Source organism: Cricetulus griseus, assembly GCF_003668045.3.
Source record: "Cricetulus griseus strain 17A/GY chromosome 1 unlocalized genomic scaffold, alternate assembly CriGri-PICRH-1.0 chr1_1, whole genome shotgun sequence".
Taxonomy (NCBI): domain Eukaryota; kingdom Metazoa; phylum Chordata; class Mammalia; order Rodentia; family Cricetidae; genus Cricetulus; species Cricetulus griseus.
In genome coordinates this window covers 240,475,305-240,490,503 of record NW_023276807.1, presented here as the reverse complement: position 1 = coordinate 240,490,503, position 15,199 = coordinate 240,475,305, and the positions used below count along the sequence as shown (strand labels likewise).

The 15,199-nt window shown below is 35.3% G+C and overlaps 1 protein-coding gene across 8 annotated transcripts in view; it reads left to right on the top strand.

Moving 5' to 3' along the window:
• Diaph3 (diaphanous related formin 3) overlaps positions 1-15,199 on the top strand; it is a 437,024-nt gene that overhangs the window by 140,553 nt on the left and 281,272 nt on the right. For all 8 annotated transcript variants that reach the window (XM_027394029.1, XM_027394028.1, XM_027394027.1 and 5 more), the window contains 6 exons: positions 6,218-6,328; positions 6,608-6,726; positions 7,559-7,675; positions 9,589-9,707; positions 11,194-11,258; positions 13,689-13,793. In XM_027394029.1, the coding sequence (XP_027249830.1) occupies positions 6,218-6,328; positions 6,608-6,726; positions 7,559-7,675; positions 9,589-9,707; positions 11,194-11,258; positions 13,689-13,793 (636 nt within the window). The remainder of the gene's footprint in view (positions 1-6,217; positions 6,329-6,607; positions 6,727-7,558; positions 7,676-9,588; positions 9,708-11,193; positions 11,259-13,688; positions 13,794-15,199) is intronic.

Genomic DNA, 15,199 nt, shown 5'->3' with positions numbered 1-15,199 from the left:
CCCTTAGGCTGATGGTCCTGGGTTCTTTAAGAGAGTAAGCTGAACAAGCCAGTGAGCAGCATGCCTCCATGGCCTCTGCATTAGTTCCTGTCTTTGGTTTCCTGCCTTGTTTCACTTCTTGCCTTGTCTTCCCTTAATGGACTCTGACTCCAGATATGAAAGCTAAATAAATCCTTTCTTCTCTCAAGCTGCTTTTGATGATGGTTTCTCATCACAAAAGCTCTAACTCTAATATAGGAATGCGTAAACAACCCCACCGAATTCACTAGTCCCTCTTAAATCTAATACCCAGAACAGTGTCTGGTACAGAATAGGCACTAGTTAGGCTGGAATCATTGAAATGTGTGGACCAATAATAGTGAGACCAGTAGCTTGATACATACAAAGACAGACCCTTTATTAAAATTAGGGTGTTTTTAGCAGCATCGTAGTGACTTGTTTTCTCACCGTCCAGCTCTAGTGGAAAGTAGTTTTGTCATGGCACTGAAACAATTTTTACAGTTAAATCATGCCAATGAAACAATTTTTGTAGTTTAATCAATGTTAATGGGGATCATATTTTATAGTTTTTTTAATATGAGATAGACATTGTTAACTACATCATTATGAAGAATGCCTATCGATTTTCTTGAATGTCTGTTATTATCCCTTGTTAAGGTAAGGTAGATATTTGATTACTAGTTTTTTTTTAATGAATTAAGGATTCCTAATGTAGATACGAGCCACAGAATGTTAAAAGCAGAGTTTACCTATTATTTGGACAGTGTTGTTTTCCTTGCCTTTTATCTCTCTGTTACTGTTACCATCTCCAGGATACAGGATGCCGAGTCAGGGTTTCTCTGTGGAACAGTTCTGGCTCTCCTGGAACTCTTTGTAGACCAGGCTCTCAGTTACCCACTTGACTTTGCCTCCTGATTGCTGGGATTAAATAAAGGTGTACTCCACCAATGGGAAGCTTCTTCAAACCCTTCTTACATTATTGACTAATGCTACTGCTTCTGCCCTCAGCTAGTTTGCTAAACTGCATCTGTTATTATTATTAAACCTATTATGCATAAAATCCTTGGTGATACCTACTTTTGACTGGATCTGAATTTTGTGGGGAGCTGGCAAGGACCCCTTACCTGACCATTGTCTTTGCAGCTTTATTTGCTTTAGTCTTTCACTTACTTTCCTTGTTTACAAATTGTGAATGCTATTTGAGGTGCTTGAACTTTAGTGAAACAGCATATTTAACAGGTTAATTTCTCTTTTCCCCTATTTTTAGTGTTTTTATGATTTAAAATGGAACTTAACTTTGATCATATTCTTCCCTTCCCCAAGTCCTTTTAGGTCCTTTCCTTCCTCTATCTACCCTAAGTTCTTTCTAAAAAAAAAGAAAATGAAAAGAAAAAAAGAAAAACTCAATACAACAACAAAACTCCCTGGAACCAAGAAAATAAAATAAAACAACACTCCTTCCCAAATAAAACCACCACCACAACAAAAACCCATTAAACTATAACCACATAAAAGTATATGCATAACAATAAGCATTATATGCTGGTCACTTACTCCTGAATAGGAGGCCTGTCTTGGAATGTTTGGTATACCCATGGTCATTTTATTGAAGAAAAATTACTTTCCTTCTCCCAGATGATACAAATAACAGCCCAGTTACTTTTACCCTAGGCTAGGTTTTCATTCATTCATTCATTTTAAAAAATACAACAAACAAACAAGATAAAACAAAAAATACCATATTGAAGTTGTATAGGTGTTGTCTTCAGAAGGGCCTTGCTGCCTATTTTTTGGGTAAATTTCTATCCTGTTGTCTCTGTCCATTCAATGATCTGTAATCTTCCTTTTAACCCATGAATTGGTATCTTTACCAAGTAGAATTTGTTCCCACTTAATAGTAGATCCCATTCCTTCCATATAGTAAACAGTTATCCTATAGCACACAGTGTGGTTTTGTATCTGTTTATCAATATTGGAGCCCATAGCCTCTGTATGTTTTTGTAGTTCCTAAGCCTTTTCCAGTGTTTCTAAGCTTATTAGGTATGGTCTGTGTCTTACTGATTGGTCTATTGCTGTGAAGATACACCTTGACCAAAGCAACTTTTAGAAGGAAGCATTTAATTGGTGGTTTGCTTATAGGGTCCGGGGGTTTGTATATTACAAGCAGGCAAGGCATTGAAGTAGTAGCTAAGTACTTTACATCCTGACCTCCAGGCAGCAGGTAGAGAGAGAGGGAGACTTGTGAAATGTAAAGTCCGCATTCAGTGACTCATCTCCTCTAACAATGCACCTTCTCCAATAACACCATACCTCATAATCTTTCCCAAACAGTTCTATCAACTGCTGGCCTAGCATTTAAGCATATGACGCTATGAATGCCATTCTCTTTCAAACCCCCATAATATAGATTCTGGACCAATGCCCATGGGTACCAGGTAACCTACTATGAAATCATGTAGTGCTCCAGTTTTCTGTCTTAGTGTGGGCACTAGTTCAGAATTCTGTGTGCTGTAGGAACCCTTTTGTCTTTTCCTTTTGTTATGGAGTTGTTCCTCTATAACACAGGTCGGTGTGCTTTGTGCAGCTTTATATTTACAGACATGTCCTATAATGTAGATTAACTGAAGTATAAATGGAAGCCTTCAAATTATTGGAATTGGGGAAAGGTTTTTATGGAGTTAAAAGAAAAAAATTTAACTTTTCCTTCTATGACAAGTTATCATTGTGAATACTTTCTGGCAATAATTTTTTGGGTCATTCCTTTTCTTCTTGCTCTTTAATTTCACACCATTATCTGTATACCAGTGTTCTACTTTGACACTATTTTCTATTAATTTTGTTTACTTTTGCTTTTTCCTGTAAGTTTTATTTTTCGGAAACCTTAGTGACTGAGATTGACTTTAGCTTCCTTGAATATAGACAATATAGAAAAATCAGTAACGATTATCCTCTTCAATATCTTCTCTCCTCTTCCCCCACTTTTCCAGAATTTTGAAAATTACATGGTATTGCTGAAAAGAAAAGTGTTATGGGTACCAAGTAAGGACTGGCAAGGGAGTGGAAAGAAAACATTTTAAACCTGACTTTTTGACATGAACTGGTTCCGGCTGAGTGAATATGTACTAGAAAGGTTGACTGTGTTATGTTTCCTATTTTCTAAAAAGTGCTTTCTTTTTTCCCTGTTTTCTGCTATACTTCCCAACTCTACTTTAAACAGTGTTATGTTTTGACAGTAGAGGCACACTGGTCAGATTTTAGTGTTTAGATATCAAATATAAAAGTTGCTACTCTGTATTTCAACCAGCAGGAACTGAGACCCCTGTTGGTGTCTTAATCCAAAACCAGCATTTTAAATTCACATAAACCTTGCCTTAAGGGATAGAGAAAAGACAATTTAGGGAACAGCATGAGGTTAAACATATTGATCAGTAGTCCAATAGTCCTTGCTAGACTTGGGGTAGAACGTAGACGTAGAAAAATAACATTATCAAGAACAACAAAATATACTTTACTTCTCTAGAGAGAAACTCCCATCTCTCTATTTTTGAGTTTATAAATATTATTATTATTATAATTAGCATACTCCCCTTTCCTTTCACACCTTCCCATGTATCACCTTCTGTTCTCTTTCACATTCATGGCCTTTTTTTTTTAACTCATTGTTATTACATGTATGTATATATTTACATACATATATACATATGCATATAATATACATATACACATATGTTCCTAAATATATTTTGTTCAGTCTGTATAATGTTACTTGTAATGTGTTCAGGGCTGACCATTTGGTACTGGAAAACCAACTGGTGTGTTTTCCCTGGGGAAGACCACCTCTCATGTTCCTGGCTTTCCTCTGTTGCCTGTGATTCTTTGAATAGCATTGAGTCCTTGTCAGCATCCACTTTGGCATGTCCATTAATATTGTCTCCCTTTGGCTCAATTACAACAACTCTTGTTGGTGAGTCTTTAGCTTCTGACATTACTAAGAGATACAATCTCAGAGCAAATTCAACTGATCCTCTGGCTCTGAACCATAATCCCCTCTTCTGCAATATTTCCTGGGCCATGGGAGCGAGAGTGTTTTGTCGATATATCCCTTGGTGCTGGGTCTTACAACTCTGCCTTCTGATTTAGTTGTGAATTTTTTTGTAGTTGCCTTAATTTGTTACAAAGAGATCATCTCTGTCTTTTACAAAGAGAATTTTCCTTGAAGAAGGGTGAGGTCTACAGTTATCTGTAGGTATAAGGACTAATGATTAGATTGTTTGTTAGAGATTAGTTTGCTTTAGTAAATTAATAGATCTCCTCTAATAACTGTGACTTCACTAGCACTGAACCCTGGTTCTGGTTTTCAGTACCAGGCACGGTCTCCATCTCGTTGAGCAGGTTTCAATTCCAATTAGCGAACTGTTTGTTACCACCACCTGCATCTGTAGTGTAGGGTTACAGTGCCATGCAGGTCATTCATGTGGTTGATATTAATCATAACTGGGTGGGATTGTAAGTAGCCTCTCTTTTAGAAGCTTGTCTTGGCCTTCTGGTATCATGAAAACAAGTCCGCAGGGAAGGGACTATTTAGGCCCGTTCTATCTTAGGGGTCTCTAGGACCTGTTTCTGAACTGCATGGTGTCTTCAGCACTTCTGGGAGGTAACCAAGGGCAACAGCAAAAGGCTGCATGTTTTAGAAGTCCCTTGATAGCCCTGGCCAACTTAAAGAAGGTCTTCTTATGTTGGCTTTTGTGGTTTTTGTTAGGGGGTCCTTGACTCTTGATGTTAGTATAGTCAGCCTATATGAGAAAAATTCACTAAAAGTGTATTTGAATGTTTATACATAGAATTTGTATATTAAGTGTTTGTTTGTTTTGTTTGTTGTTTTGTCTCCTTTTGGTAAACAGGCCAGTACTTGCTAGAGTTGGGGTACAATGTATACATAGAAGAAAAACTGTATCATCAAATACCAAAATATATTGCTTCTCTAGAGAGAGAAACATGTTTCCTTTTTACAATATGTATTTGTAATCATGGGAAGATGTCTTTCTTTCATCCAGGTTTTAAAATGTCAAGAGTATAAATGTTGTAGAATGTTATTTTAACTAGGCAGAGATGTGTTACTTTTGTTTATGCTGCATTTGTTTAATCATATAAGGATATGTAAAGATATGTAAGGATACGTTGCATCTGTTTCACCTTGCGTAGCCCCTGATTGGTCTAATAAAAGTTGAGGGGCCAGTACTAGATAGGAAGAAGGACAAGCAGGGATAGCAGGCAGAGAGAATGAGTAGGATCAATCGAGGATCGGAAAGAAGAGAAAGGAGGAGAGAATGAGGAACAGGCCCAGGGCAATAAGCCAGGCTGATGCCAGACAGACATAGAGAAGCAGTGAAAGTAAGATATACAGAAGAAAAGAAGCCCCAAGACAAAAGGTAGATAAAGAGAAACACAACTGAGCCAGGCCCTGCATTCAGAGCTACTAAGAAGTCTCTGTATCATGATTTGGGAGCTGATTAGTGGTCTAAAATAAAAAAGCCTTGTTCATATAAAAGTAGGAATTCATACCCACTTGAATTGAAAAAATTGATGACCCAACTTCTGTAACATGCTAGTGGGGCTTGGTGAGCTATGAAATTTACTCTGTGTTAGTAAATACAACATATAGTAAGTTTGAATTTTTGCAGAAGTATGAGTGATTGCTTGACAAATTAAATTCTTGTCCTTACTTAAGCAATGCCCATTATAAAGTTTTTTTTTTTCATTTTAATGTTTTACAGCAGCCTTATCAACCATATTTAGGACCTTGTTGAATTTGAGGTCTTTGGGAACTTGGGTTCTTGTGAAGAATGGAAAAATTACTATTCTAGCTTTGTTGTCCTTTACATGGTAGTAGATGTTTATAGTTTTCATTCTGGGTATGTTCTGTTTGTATTGTTTGTGTGTACAATGGTATTGGGCAAGACTTTCAACCATACATGAAGTTTTTATGATGAGATGTTTGGTTTCCTTTACATCATTCTCCAAATAAGTGAGAAAGAAGTTAATTGAAACTATATATTTAAACATTTGATATTTTTACTTACAGATTATCTTCTAAGGCTTTCTTGTGTGAGAAGATGTTTGATAATTCTTGGCATAAAGCTTGCTTTTTTTCCTTTTTTGATTCTTTTTGTTTTAAATCTGGCAACCGTTTTAAGGGTGTCTGTGTAATCTGTTGTAGGTAGCTTGTATGCAGCTCATAAATGCCCTTGTTACATCTCCTGATGATTTGGACTTCAGGCTTCACATCAGAAATGAATTTATGCGTTGTGGATTGAAAGAGATATTGCCTGTAAGTGCCCTGCAGTCTCCTCATTAATATTTAAATTAGAAGTGTACTTGAGTGGGGGAAATTTAGATAAATTACTCTCAAGAATAATTCATCTGCGGGAAAAGACTTGAGTATAAAAATCTAGTTTTGAAATATAGATAAGATTTGAGTATTATTTAACACTTTAAGTGTTTGAATTCTGCAAATCTTGTTTGAATGGTTGGTTTATTGTTTATGTTATTGATTAATTTACTCATACTGAAAATCTAATCCCTCATAATTTTTATCTAATATCTATAGAACTTAAAGTGTATTAAGAATGATGTTCTGGATATACAACTTAAAGTCTTTGAAGAGCACAAAGAAGAAGATTTAATTGAGCTCTCTCATCGCCTTGAAGATATTAGAGCTGAACTTGAATATCCTTTTGCTCTGAGTCCTAGTTAAAAGATATATAAACATACCGTTAGATCTAAAATCGTGCACTGTATCTCATAAAATATTTGTCATTCTATGGAAAATATATGAAATCAAACATTTATGTATGAAGAACGTGTCACCATTTCATTATCTTTTCCCTTCCTTCCTTCCTTCCTTCCTTCCTTCCTTCCTTCCTTCCTTCCTTCCTTCCTTTCAGTCTGTCTGCCTGTCTTTCTTTTTTGGGTCAGGACATATGTTGAAAGGGATGCTACAATTATTAAAATGCTTAGCTTAGACCAGGTTGTTACATATGTGTACAGTCTGTTCTTTTTAATGGCTTGTGTCTTTCTTCTGTGTGGTAATGGGTTTGAGATAGCATCAGTCCATTAATTGCTGTTTTCTCCACATTGGATACATTACCTTGGAGGCCTCATGTAAATTGATGGATTTTCAGATACTGAGTGTTTCCAAGACCTGCTGGAATCCTATTTTGTACTATGGCTTCTCCTTGCTGCATGCTATGCCTGTGCTTGCTCTGTTGTTCAGGACATCCTTAGACCTTAGTGGGTTTTCCCAACCAGCTGCTGGCTGTACTCCCACTGTATTTTCCAGTGGTTACACTTGACTGTGAAGGGTAAACAAGTGTCCTGTCAAATGGCTATCTCTGGCATTCTCCATGTTCAGTTCCTAGGTAGCTCTTTTAAAACAATAATTTCTAGACTGTTGTTTGTATACCTGTCTCCCAAACCCTCATTCAGAAGATATGTGTTGTATTAGCTGTTGGGTGTAGGGTTTGAATCCATTCATGTCATCCTTCCTTAATCAGCACACTGAAGCATCTGATGTTTATAACTTGGTGTGGGACACAGTTAAGCAAACTAGAGCAGAGGGATATTTTCTTTCTATTCTTCAGCATCTTCTGCTCATTCGAAATGACCATTTTATAAGGTAAGGTTCTATTGTTTAACTGTGGAATTTACCTGATAATTTTGTTCAGATATGCAAGTTATTTTTATTTCTTTAATAATTATCTACAGACTATATTGTTTCCATTGGGCCTGTGTTAGGTAGATGTAGATACCCTGCCATTATTGTTGCTTTTTCAACTCCAGAAATTTTTTGGTTGTCTCTTCTCCTTTGAATGACAGTTGAGGCCATGTCTATTATTATTCTTGTTCTGTGGGTTTAGGCAGTCATGTTGATGAAACTTTATGTGAGTGTATCTTCTGTTGTTACTTGGAGACACATCTCACTGCAGACTCCTGACCTCTGATTCTTAAAATCCTTCTGCCCCCTCTTCTACAATGATCCCTGAACCTTAGGTAGGGAAGTGTTTTATAAATCCATTGGGAGATACATTTGGTCAACATGTAGACTGATCAGGTTTTTTTATTTAGAAATATATATACAGAGGGTTTAATGCAGTGTTATTTGCTATATAAGACAGCACAGAAGAAAAGGGCAAATGAAACTTCATTCTTGATAGTTTGTTCTTTATGTAACAAACTTCTGTTGAAACTGTAATTGCCCTGAATGTTCTACACTTAGCCAGCAACCTGTTTTGATGTTTAATGTGATGTTTTCTGGTACTTCATTTAAAATACAATCATTATTTAAGCACTGATAAATGCTGCATAAACCTACTAATTGATTGCATTTGAAAATATTAGTGTACCCTTTCAATTAGTGTTGTGTTTCTACTCTAAATCTATGTAAAATCTACTCTAAAGCAAATGGAACTTCTGCATAAAGAATGCCCACTCATTTCTTGGTCATTATGCGTTTGGTTCTGTCAGTGTCTGGTTGGTAAATGCTGCTTGAGTCCCCATGAATTCAGGGCCATTGTTAACTGTTTTAAATGTTCTCTTTCCTCATGTTCAGCTGAAGCAGTTTCATTCAGCATTATAAGTGATTTATTAGGCTTAAGTTAACTTGTACAAAGATAGTGCTTCCCATACTTGGTTCATTGAGAGAAAAGCTGAAGTGGCCAGAAGGCCCATCACACTTGAAAATATGGGTTGGAAAAAAAATAAAAAAAAAACTGTACATAAATCACTGAGAATGGAAATCAATTCACAAGTGATGAGGGACATAGGGTTCCTCATTATAAACCACCCTGCTGCTTGAGTTGCCTTTGCCCACAATATTTTTTCCTATTTTCTTCACATTGCCTTAAGTTAGGAGATGTTCCTAAATTGTTAGGAACGCAGATGGATTGAATTCTGTTAACAACACATCTCTCTTTAGAAGCTTTTTGTTAAACCTTGGTCTTGTATATTGATGTTATATTAATGTTTCTAGTCTTCTTTTGATTAAGATACATTAACTTGGTTTCAAAGAATTTATAGTATCGATTTTGAATTTCTTTCCACAAAATGATTTTTAAGAAGCTCCAATAGAAATAGTTAGAAACAATTTTTGTTTGTTTGATATGCATTAATGAACTTCTGGCAGCTTCCTTAGTATCTAGGGTCTGAGCATGCCTCTCAGTACCTATCACTTGTAGGGGAAGCTGTAGCCAGCCCCTAAGTAGGCGTGGCTACAACTTCCCCTACAATAAGCTGTAGCCACACCTACTTAGGGGCTGGCTACAGCTTCCCCTACAGTCACTTAATCGTATCTTTTTTCAGTACGAATGAGTGAAATGTCTGACTTATAGGAAAATCATCCTCAATGTATAGTACATTTTGTGGCAAATCATTAAAAATATGTCACGGCCTCATGACGTAAGTTTCCCATGATATGGTATATCATCTGTTGCAATTATGCTGAGTAAACTTTTAAACTGGTTTACATCAAATATATTGTTTGATGTAAAATTATAATCTTGAATTGAGTGCATATTTTCTCTTTGGTTTTAGACAACAGTACTTCAAACTAATTGACGAGTGTGTGTCACAGATTGTATTGCATCGAGATGGGATGGATCCAGACTTTACATACAGAAAAAGACTAGATTTGGACTTGAGTCAGTTTGTAGGTGAGTATTTCTGTTATTCGGTAGAACTGTCTTGAGATTGGTGCCACAGATTAGATGTTCAGGGCTCATCTAGCTAAAGTTTTTCTAATGACCAGTGCTAGCTGATAAATACTTTCATAGACAACATAGACAACAAAGATCCACTAGCAGTACAATCTCAGAAAAAGAGCTTAAAGAATTCTAAAACTTCACTTATGTTTTTCCACAGTTTGTCTAATTCTAAGTAGCAGCATTTACTCAGTGAAAACTAATCAGTGATCTGAGAAGGCTATTAATACACACCATCTCATTCTAATTGTGATCGCTGCAAGGTGGTTGGAATGTGTTCTGGAAGTAAGGAACTCAAGACTTTGTGGCATTTAGGAACAAAACATTCGATTTCTTTGTAGATTAAAAGTTAAAGTTTCTGAGGTGCAGCAGGTTAACTAGTAAATGCTGGCATTTTATAGTGAGAATAAAAGATACTTTGTGGGTATCAGAAAATGGAGAAGTGCATATTTAGAGTTTTATAGTTAGTCAATTTTGTAACTAAAATGACAAAAAATTAGAACTAGTTGGGTTAGAATTATTTTAATCCTTTATAATGGAAAATTGCCTATAATACCATAAATTGACAAATCAAGATGTAATATTTAAATTTAAATAAAGTAACTAGCAGATACTGCAACAAAGCAAGATTATAAGTTACATTTAGGAAATGGAACTGATATTTTCTTTTACTATTTATCTTATTTGATTTTTCCTTAAACATTTTTACATATTGGTTTTATTACAAAATAAATTAAGTACATTTTGGTAAATAAATTTGAATAATTTGTCATACCTAGCGTTCCAGAAGCAGATGAATATAATAATTTAATCCATTATTGCTGGCTGGTTTTATTATTTCCACTGGCTATGAACATAGTGACATTTAAATGAGTAGTCTTGTCTAAATGCAAAGTCCTTGAAAAAACTGTTAAATGAAAGGAAATACACAGTTATCACTTAAAGTGTATTTTCAGTAAAGCTCTCATCGTATATGTCAGTTATTCTTTAGCATGATTGGTTTGCTCCTATAAACTCTAATGCTCCATATAATAGATTATATAACCTTTGCTATGATTGTTCATTGAATTTGTATATGATCACACTAGTAGGGAAAAGAAACATTTAGCACTTGTTTCTTTTCCCCTAACTTTTGTTCCTCACTCCCACTCCGTTTCCTGGCTCATGTTGGGTACCATCTCTTCTTTCTAAATACAGATTGATAATACAAACCTTTCCATGCTGCCTGTTATGATTGAACCATCTCTTCTTCCACCATGGAGGGTTCAATATGAATTATTCTGCATCACTAGTTTTTGGTGTCATACTTTAATTGTAATATTTTCCTCCATTTAACTTATCTCATTATTAAGCCTCATGTAATTTTTTATTTACAAATATAAAGCCATCAAGAGTTTGCATAAAACTTCATTATAATTTTTTGTTACTATAATTTTAGATGTTTGCATAGATCAGGGTAAACTAGAAGAGTATGAAGAGAAAGCATCAGAGCTTTGCCAGAAAGTAAGTAACCAGTTTACTTTGTGGGACTGCGAACTGCTGGGGACTCCCTCTGTGTCATCTCCTTGAGGCCTGTGTGACAAGGCCTTCCTCCATGGAGTTCTGTCTAGACTCTTTTGCTGTTGGAAAGACTCTCCGCATCCTTTTCTTCCTTTATGTTATCATCATAGATACCATATCATCATGTGCTTAAACATGGATATATGATGCATTAGCTATTTTCTTCCAGGGACTTTTATCTCCTTAATCCATTCTCTACATCACACTAAGGTTACAGCTGTGAATATGTTGTCCATTGCTTGGAAGACTCAGTTTGGTGCAGGAAAGAAATGGTTAGATTATTTCAACTGTCCAAATGGCTTTAAAGTGGTTAATAGCTGTTAGATATAATGTGATCCTTTTCTCAATCATCTTAGTATTCTAAGGTTAGTTGTACCTTCAGTTTTCATGCATGTAATACTGTTTTCATGTATTAGATGCCAATAGATCAGGAATAGTATATAATATTATACTTAGTTTTGTTCATGTGTAGGATATATGAATGAAGGTAAAAGACCTTGTTTAAGGTTACATGCATTTTAAAGCCAGAAGTTGTATACAATACATATATTCAGAAAATACATTTGCCCCATAAAAATTTCTAGTACCATATCATCTTGTATATAGCAGCAGGAACTTTGCTCTGATAGCTTTGTAAGGACACATGCAAATACTTTGCTTTAGGCAGGAAGCTATCATAGTTTCTAGGTACATTTTTGACTTAGGTGCATCAATTTGAAAAATGAAGAGCGGAAATGTCAGATAGTACATAGAGTACATTGAATTGTCAACCTTCTTGTATAGAGAAACTAATATATTTACCCCAGGGAATGAAATTTAAACAGAAACTCAACATTAACTGTGTTTCTTGACATTTTTTAGTGCAATTTTGTAAGTGTAATATTTCTCTAGGAAATTTTTTTGGGGATGGGGGAACACTGTCATATCAGTTTTCTTTGGATATACATTAATAGACACTGGTTTATCCCCCAGTCTACTGTGATTTGATTGGAGCGATTACAAAAATGCTAAAGCAAAGTTTATAGTTCATCTGATTCTTTTGTGAGGAAATTGGCATTTGCCTCTTTAGAATGTCTAAGTTGATTTAATAAGCTTTACAGACCAGGGCAGCCAGGTTGGTAACATTATGTGGAATAATTAAAGTACATTATATGCATTATGAAAATGTGTCAATGAATCCCGTGTTTTGTATAATTACTATATTCCATAACCAAACTTAAAAGGAGGTAGGTGAGCCTAGAAGCTGAAAGATGATTTAATTTGTCAATAAGCTACTTCACTAGGCCATGCAGATGTGAGGGCATAGGACTGTCTTTCATTCCTGCTTGTTGCTGGGAGCATAAAGCACCTTAGCAATTTATTAAAAATTGTTACGTGTTCGAAAATCATTATAGGAATGTGGTGTGATTTCAACTGAGTAACTCAGGTTGCGAGAACAGGAAATATACCTTTTAAGAAAAAAAACCCCTCAAATCTGTCACTTGATAGACCTTTACCTGCCTTTCCATGTTCTGGAGAAACACACATAAACATACACAGGTTAATGACATAGAATTATGCTTAGACTGTACTCCGTCTGGAGGCACAGAGCAGTTGTGTCTTTTGTGATTTTTTTTTTTTTTTTGTAATGTGCCACATACTTGTTCTTGATTATGAGACAATACTCTATTTAAATTCAGTTCCCTTGGGATAGGTTTTGAATCAAGATGATGGTAAAGTGAAACTATTTGAATGCAAGATAGAAACTTCTGATGAGTGGATATATAAATCAGAAAAGTCATTGGAGCACTGGATTTTATTATTTGCCTTCCTCCCAGAAGGTTTTGCACCAGGGACTTTGAAAAATTAATTTATCATTAATTTCTGTAAGATAGTTGGAGATATTGTAAAGCAATCCAAACAGTTGACTGTTTATGGAATCAAGTTGTGAACCACTAAAACTACTAAAACAGCACTTTAAAATCATATGATGAATTTCAGATATGTTTCAAGCATCATGTTCTGCAGGTAGAATATGGCAATGAAGGAAATACAATGCTTTGCTTTCTGTTGGTTTATTCAAAATTGCTATGATATTTAGGGACTTTTAAGAAAAATGCCAAGGTCATAGATAACTATGGGCCTGTTTTGCTCTGTTGGGAATAGAAGGTCATGGTCTTCCATTTCAGGTTTTGTCTCTTCCCTTCTGAATAAATGATTTTGGAGGGACCTGGAGGGACTTAGAGAAAGGCTTGTGGGGGACTTGTCAGGGATCTGCTGCTCCTTTTATGTAACTGATTCAGAAGTGTTTTATTGACAGATCATTAGAGCCATATTTTTATGTGAAGAATAATGCTTTTCATTTCCTTCTCTCTCTCTTTTATCCCTTTTCAGTTTGAAAAAGAGTTTACTGACCACCAAGAAACCCAGGCTCAATTGCAGAAAAAAGAGGCAAAGATTAATGAGCTTCAAGCAGAGTTACAAGCTTTCAAATCCCAGGTAAAATACCATCTCGGGTGAATTTGATTTTGAAATCAGAGCAGGGAAACAAAGGTCATGTTATATCTTCACAATCTCAAAGTGTTTAAACTTTATTTTTTCCTGTGTATTTCCTCAGTACTATTCATATGTATCTCTAGGCTGCTGTACTTATATTTTAAAGATATTCTTTGTTACCCTTTCCCTTCTTGTGTTTCTAGGAATATGCAGGCTTTTACTAATTAACTAGCTTCCTTATGCTTCATTTCTAAATTTTGTTTCTAAAGTCACATGTGTCCTACGTAATTAAGTGTAAAGGTTAAGAAAGTCCTTTACTCTTAGATTTGTCATTTATCACTGATCTCTATCCTACTGCAGGAAATTATTCCTCAAGCTATTTATTTTTCCAAACCTTCAGCCTATGGGTTGCCTTGCTGTGAAAGATAACCCCTAGCAGAATGAGAACATTTTCTGATAATTTTTCAATTTCCTAAAGTAAACAGATTTAAAACATGACAAAAAAGAGCAAATCTGGATTATGAGCAGATAGCTCCCATACATGCTGTACACATTAGACATGAGATAAGAAGTTTCTCATCTGCATGCTTTATATGGATTATAAGAGGTACTTTCACAGGTAAATGTCCTGCTATAGATTTACACATGCGATGATGAGCAAGAATTGGAGTGCTGCATTTTCTCTCACCCTGATTTATGGCTGACGCAAATATGCTAAGGTGTATTGTTTCCAATATTACTGCCAATTTTGCTTTCTTCTGAATATGCAATGGTACTTACAAAATTTTTTCACAAGATAATATATAGGATAGTTAGGTTTTTTTTTTTTTTTAATTAAAACCTTTTTTAAACAGGAAAACTGTTAGCTGCACGTGGTGCTTTATGCCTATAACCTTAGGTTGTCAGAGCCCAAGGTAGGAAAATTGTTGAGTTTGTGGCAAGCCTGTGTTACAGAGTGTGACTGGGATGGGGGTACTATTCTCATTGTTTTTTTTTTTTTTTTAATTTTCAATATTATGTAGGAAGTGCCAGGAATCAGCAAAATTATTTTAAAAATAAAATGGTTTAATATTAAATGAAGCAGTTTTCTTCCGTTTTATATGTGATTTGCTTAAATGCAATAGCTGAAACAGTTGTGGCTTTTTTTCTGACTTGGGCCAATATTTATTTCAGAATTTTCTTTAAAAATTTTCCCATTTGAAGGACTTCTTGAAAATTCAGGCTTATAAAAATATTTCAGTGACCTTTGGATAGGTTGCATTGTGTTTTTGTTACAGCACAGGGAAAATTTATGTTGTAAAATTGCAATGAAATAACGGAGCTCCTGCATTTTCCATGTTACACAGTGACAATCTTTGTTCATGGCTATTGTAGGAGAACCTCGCTTGAGTGACTTAAGATTGCTATGC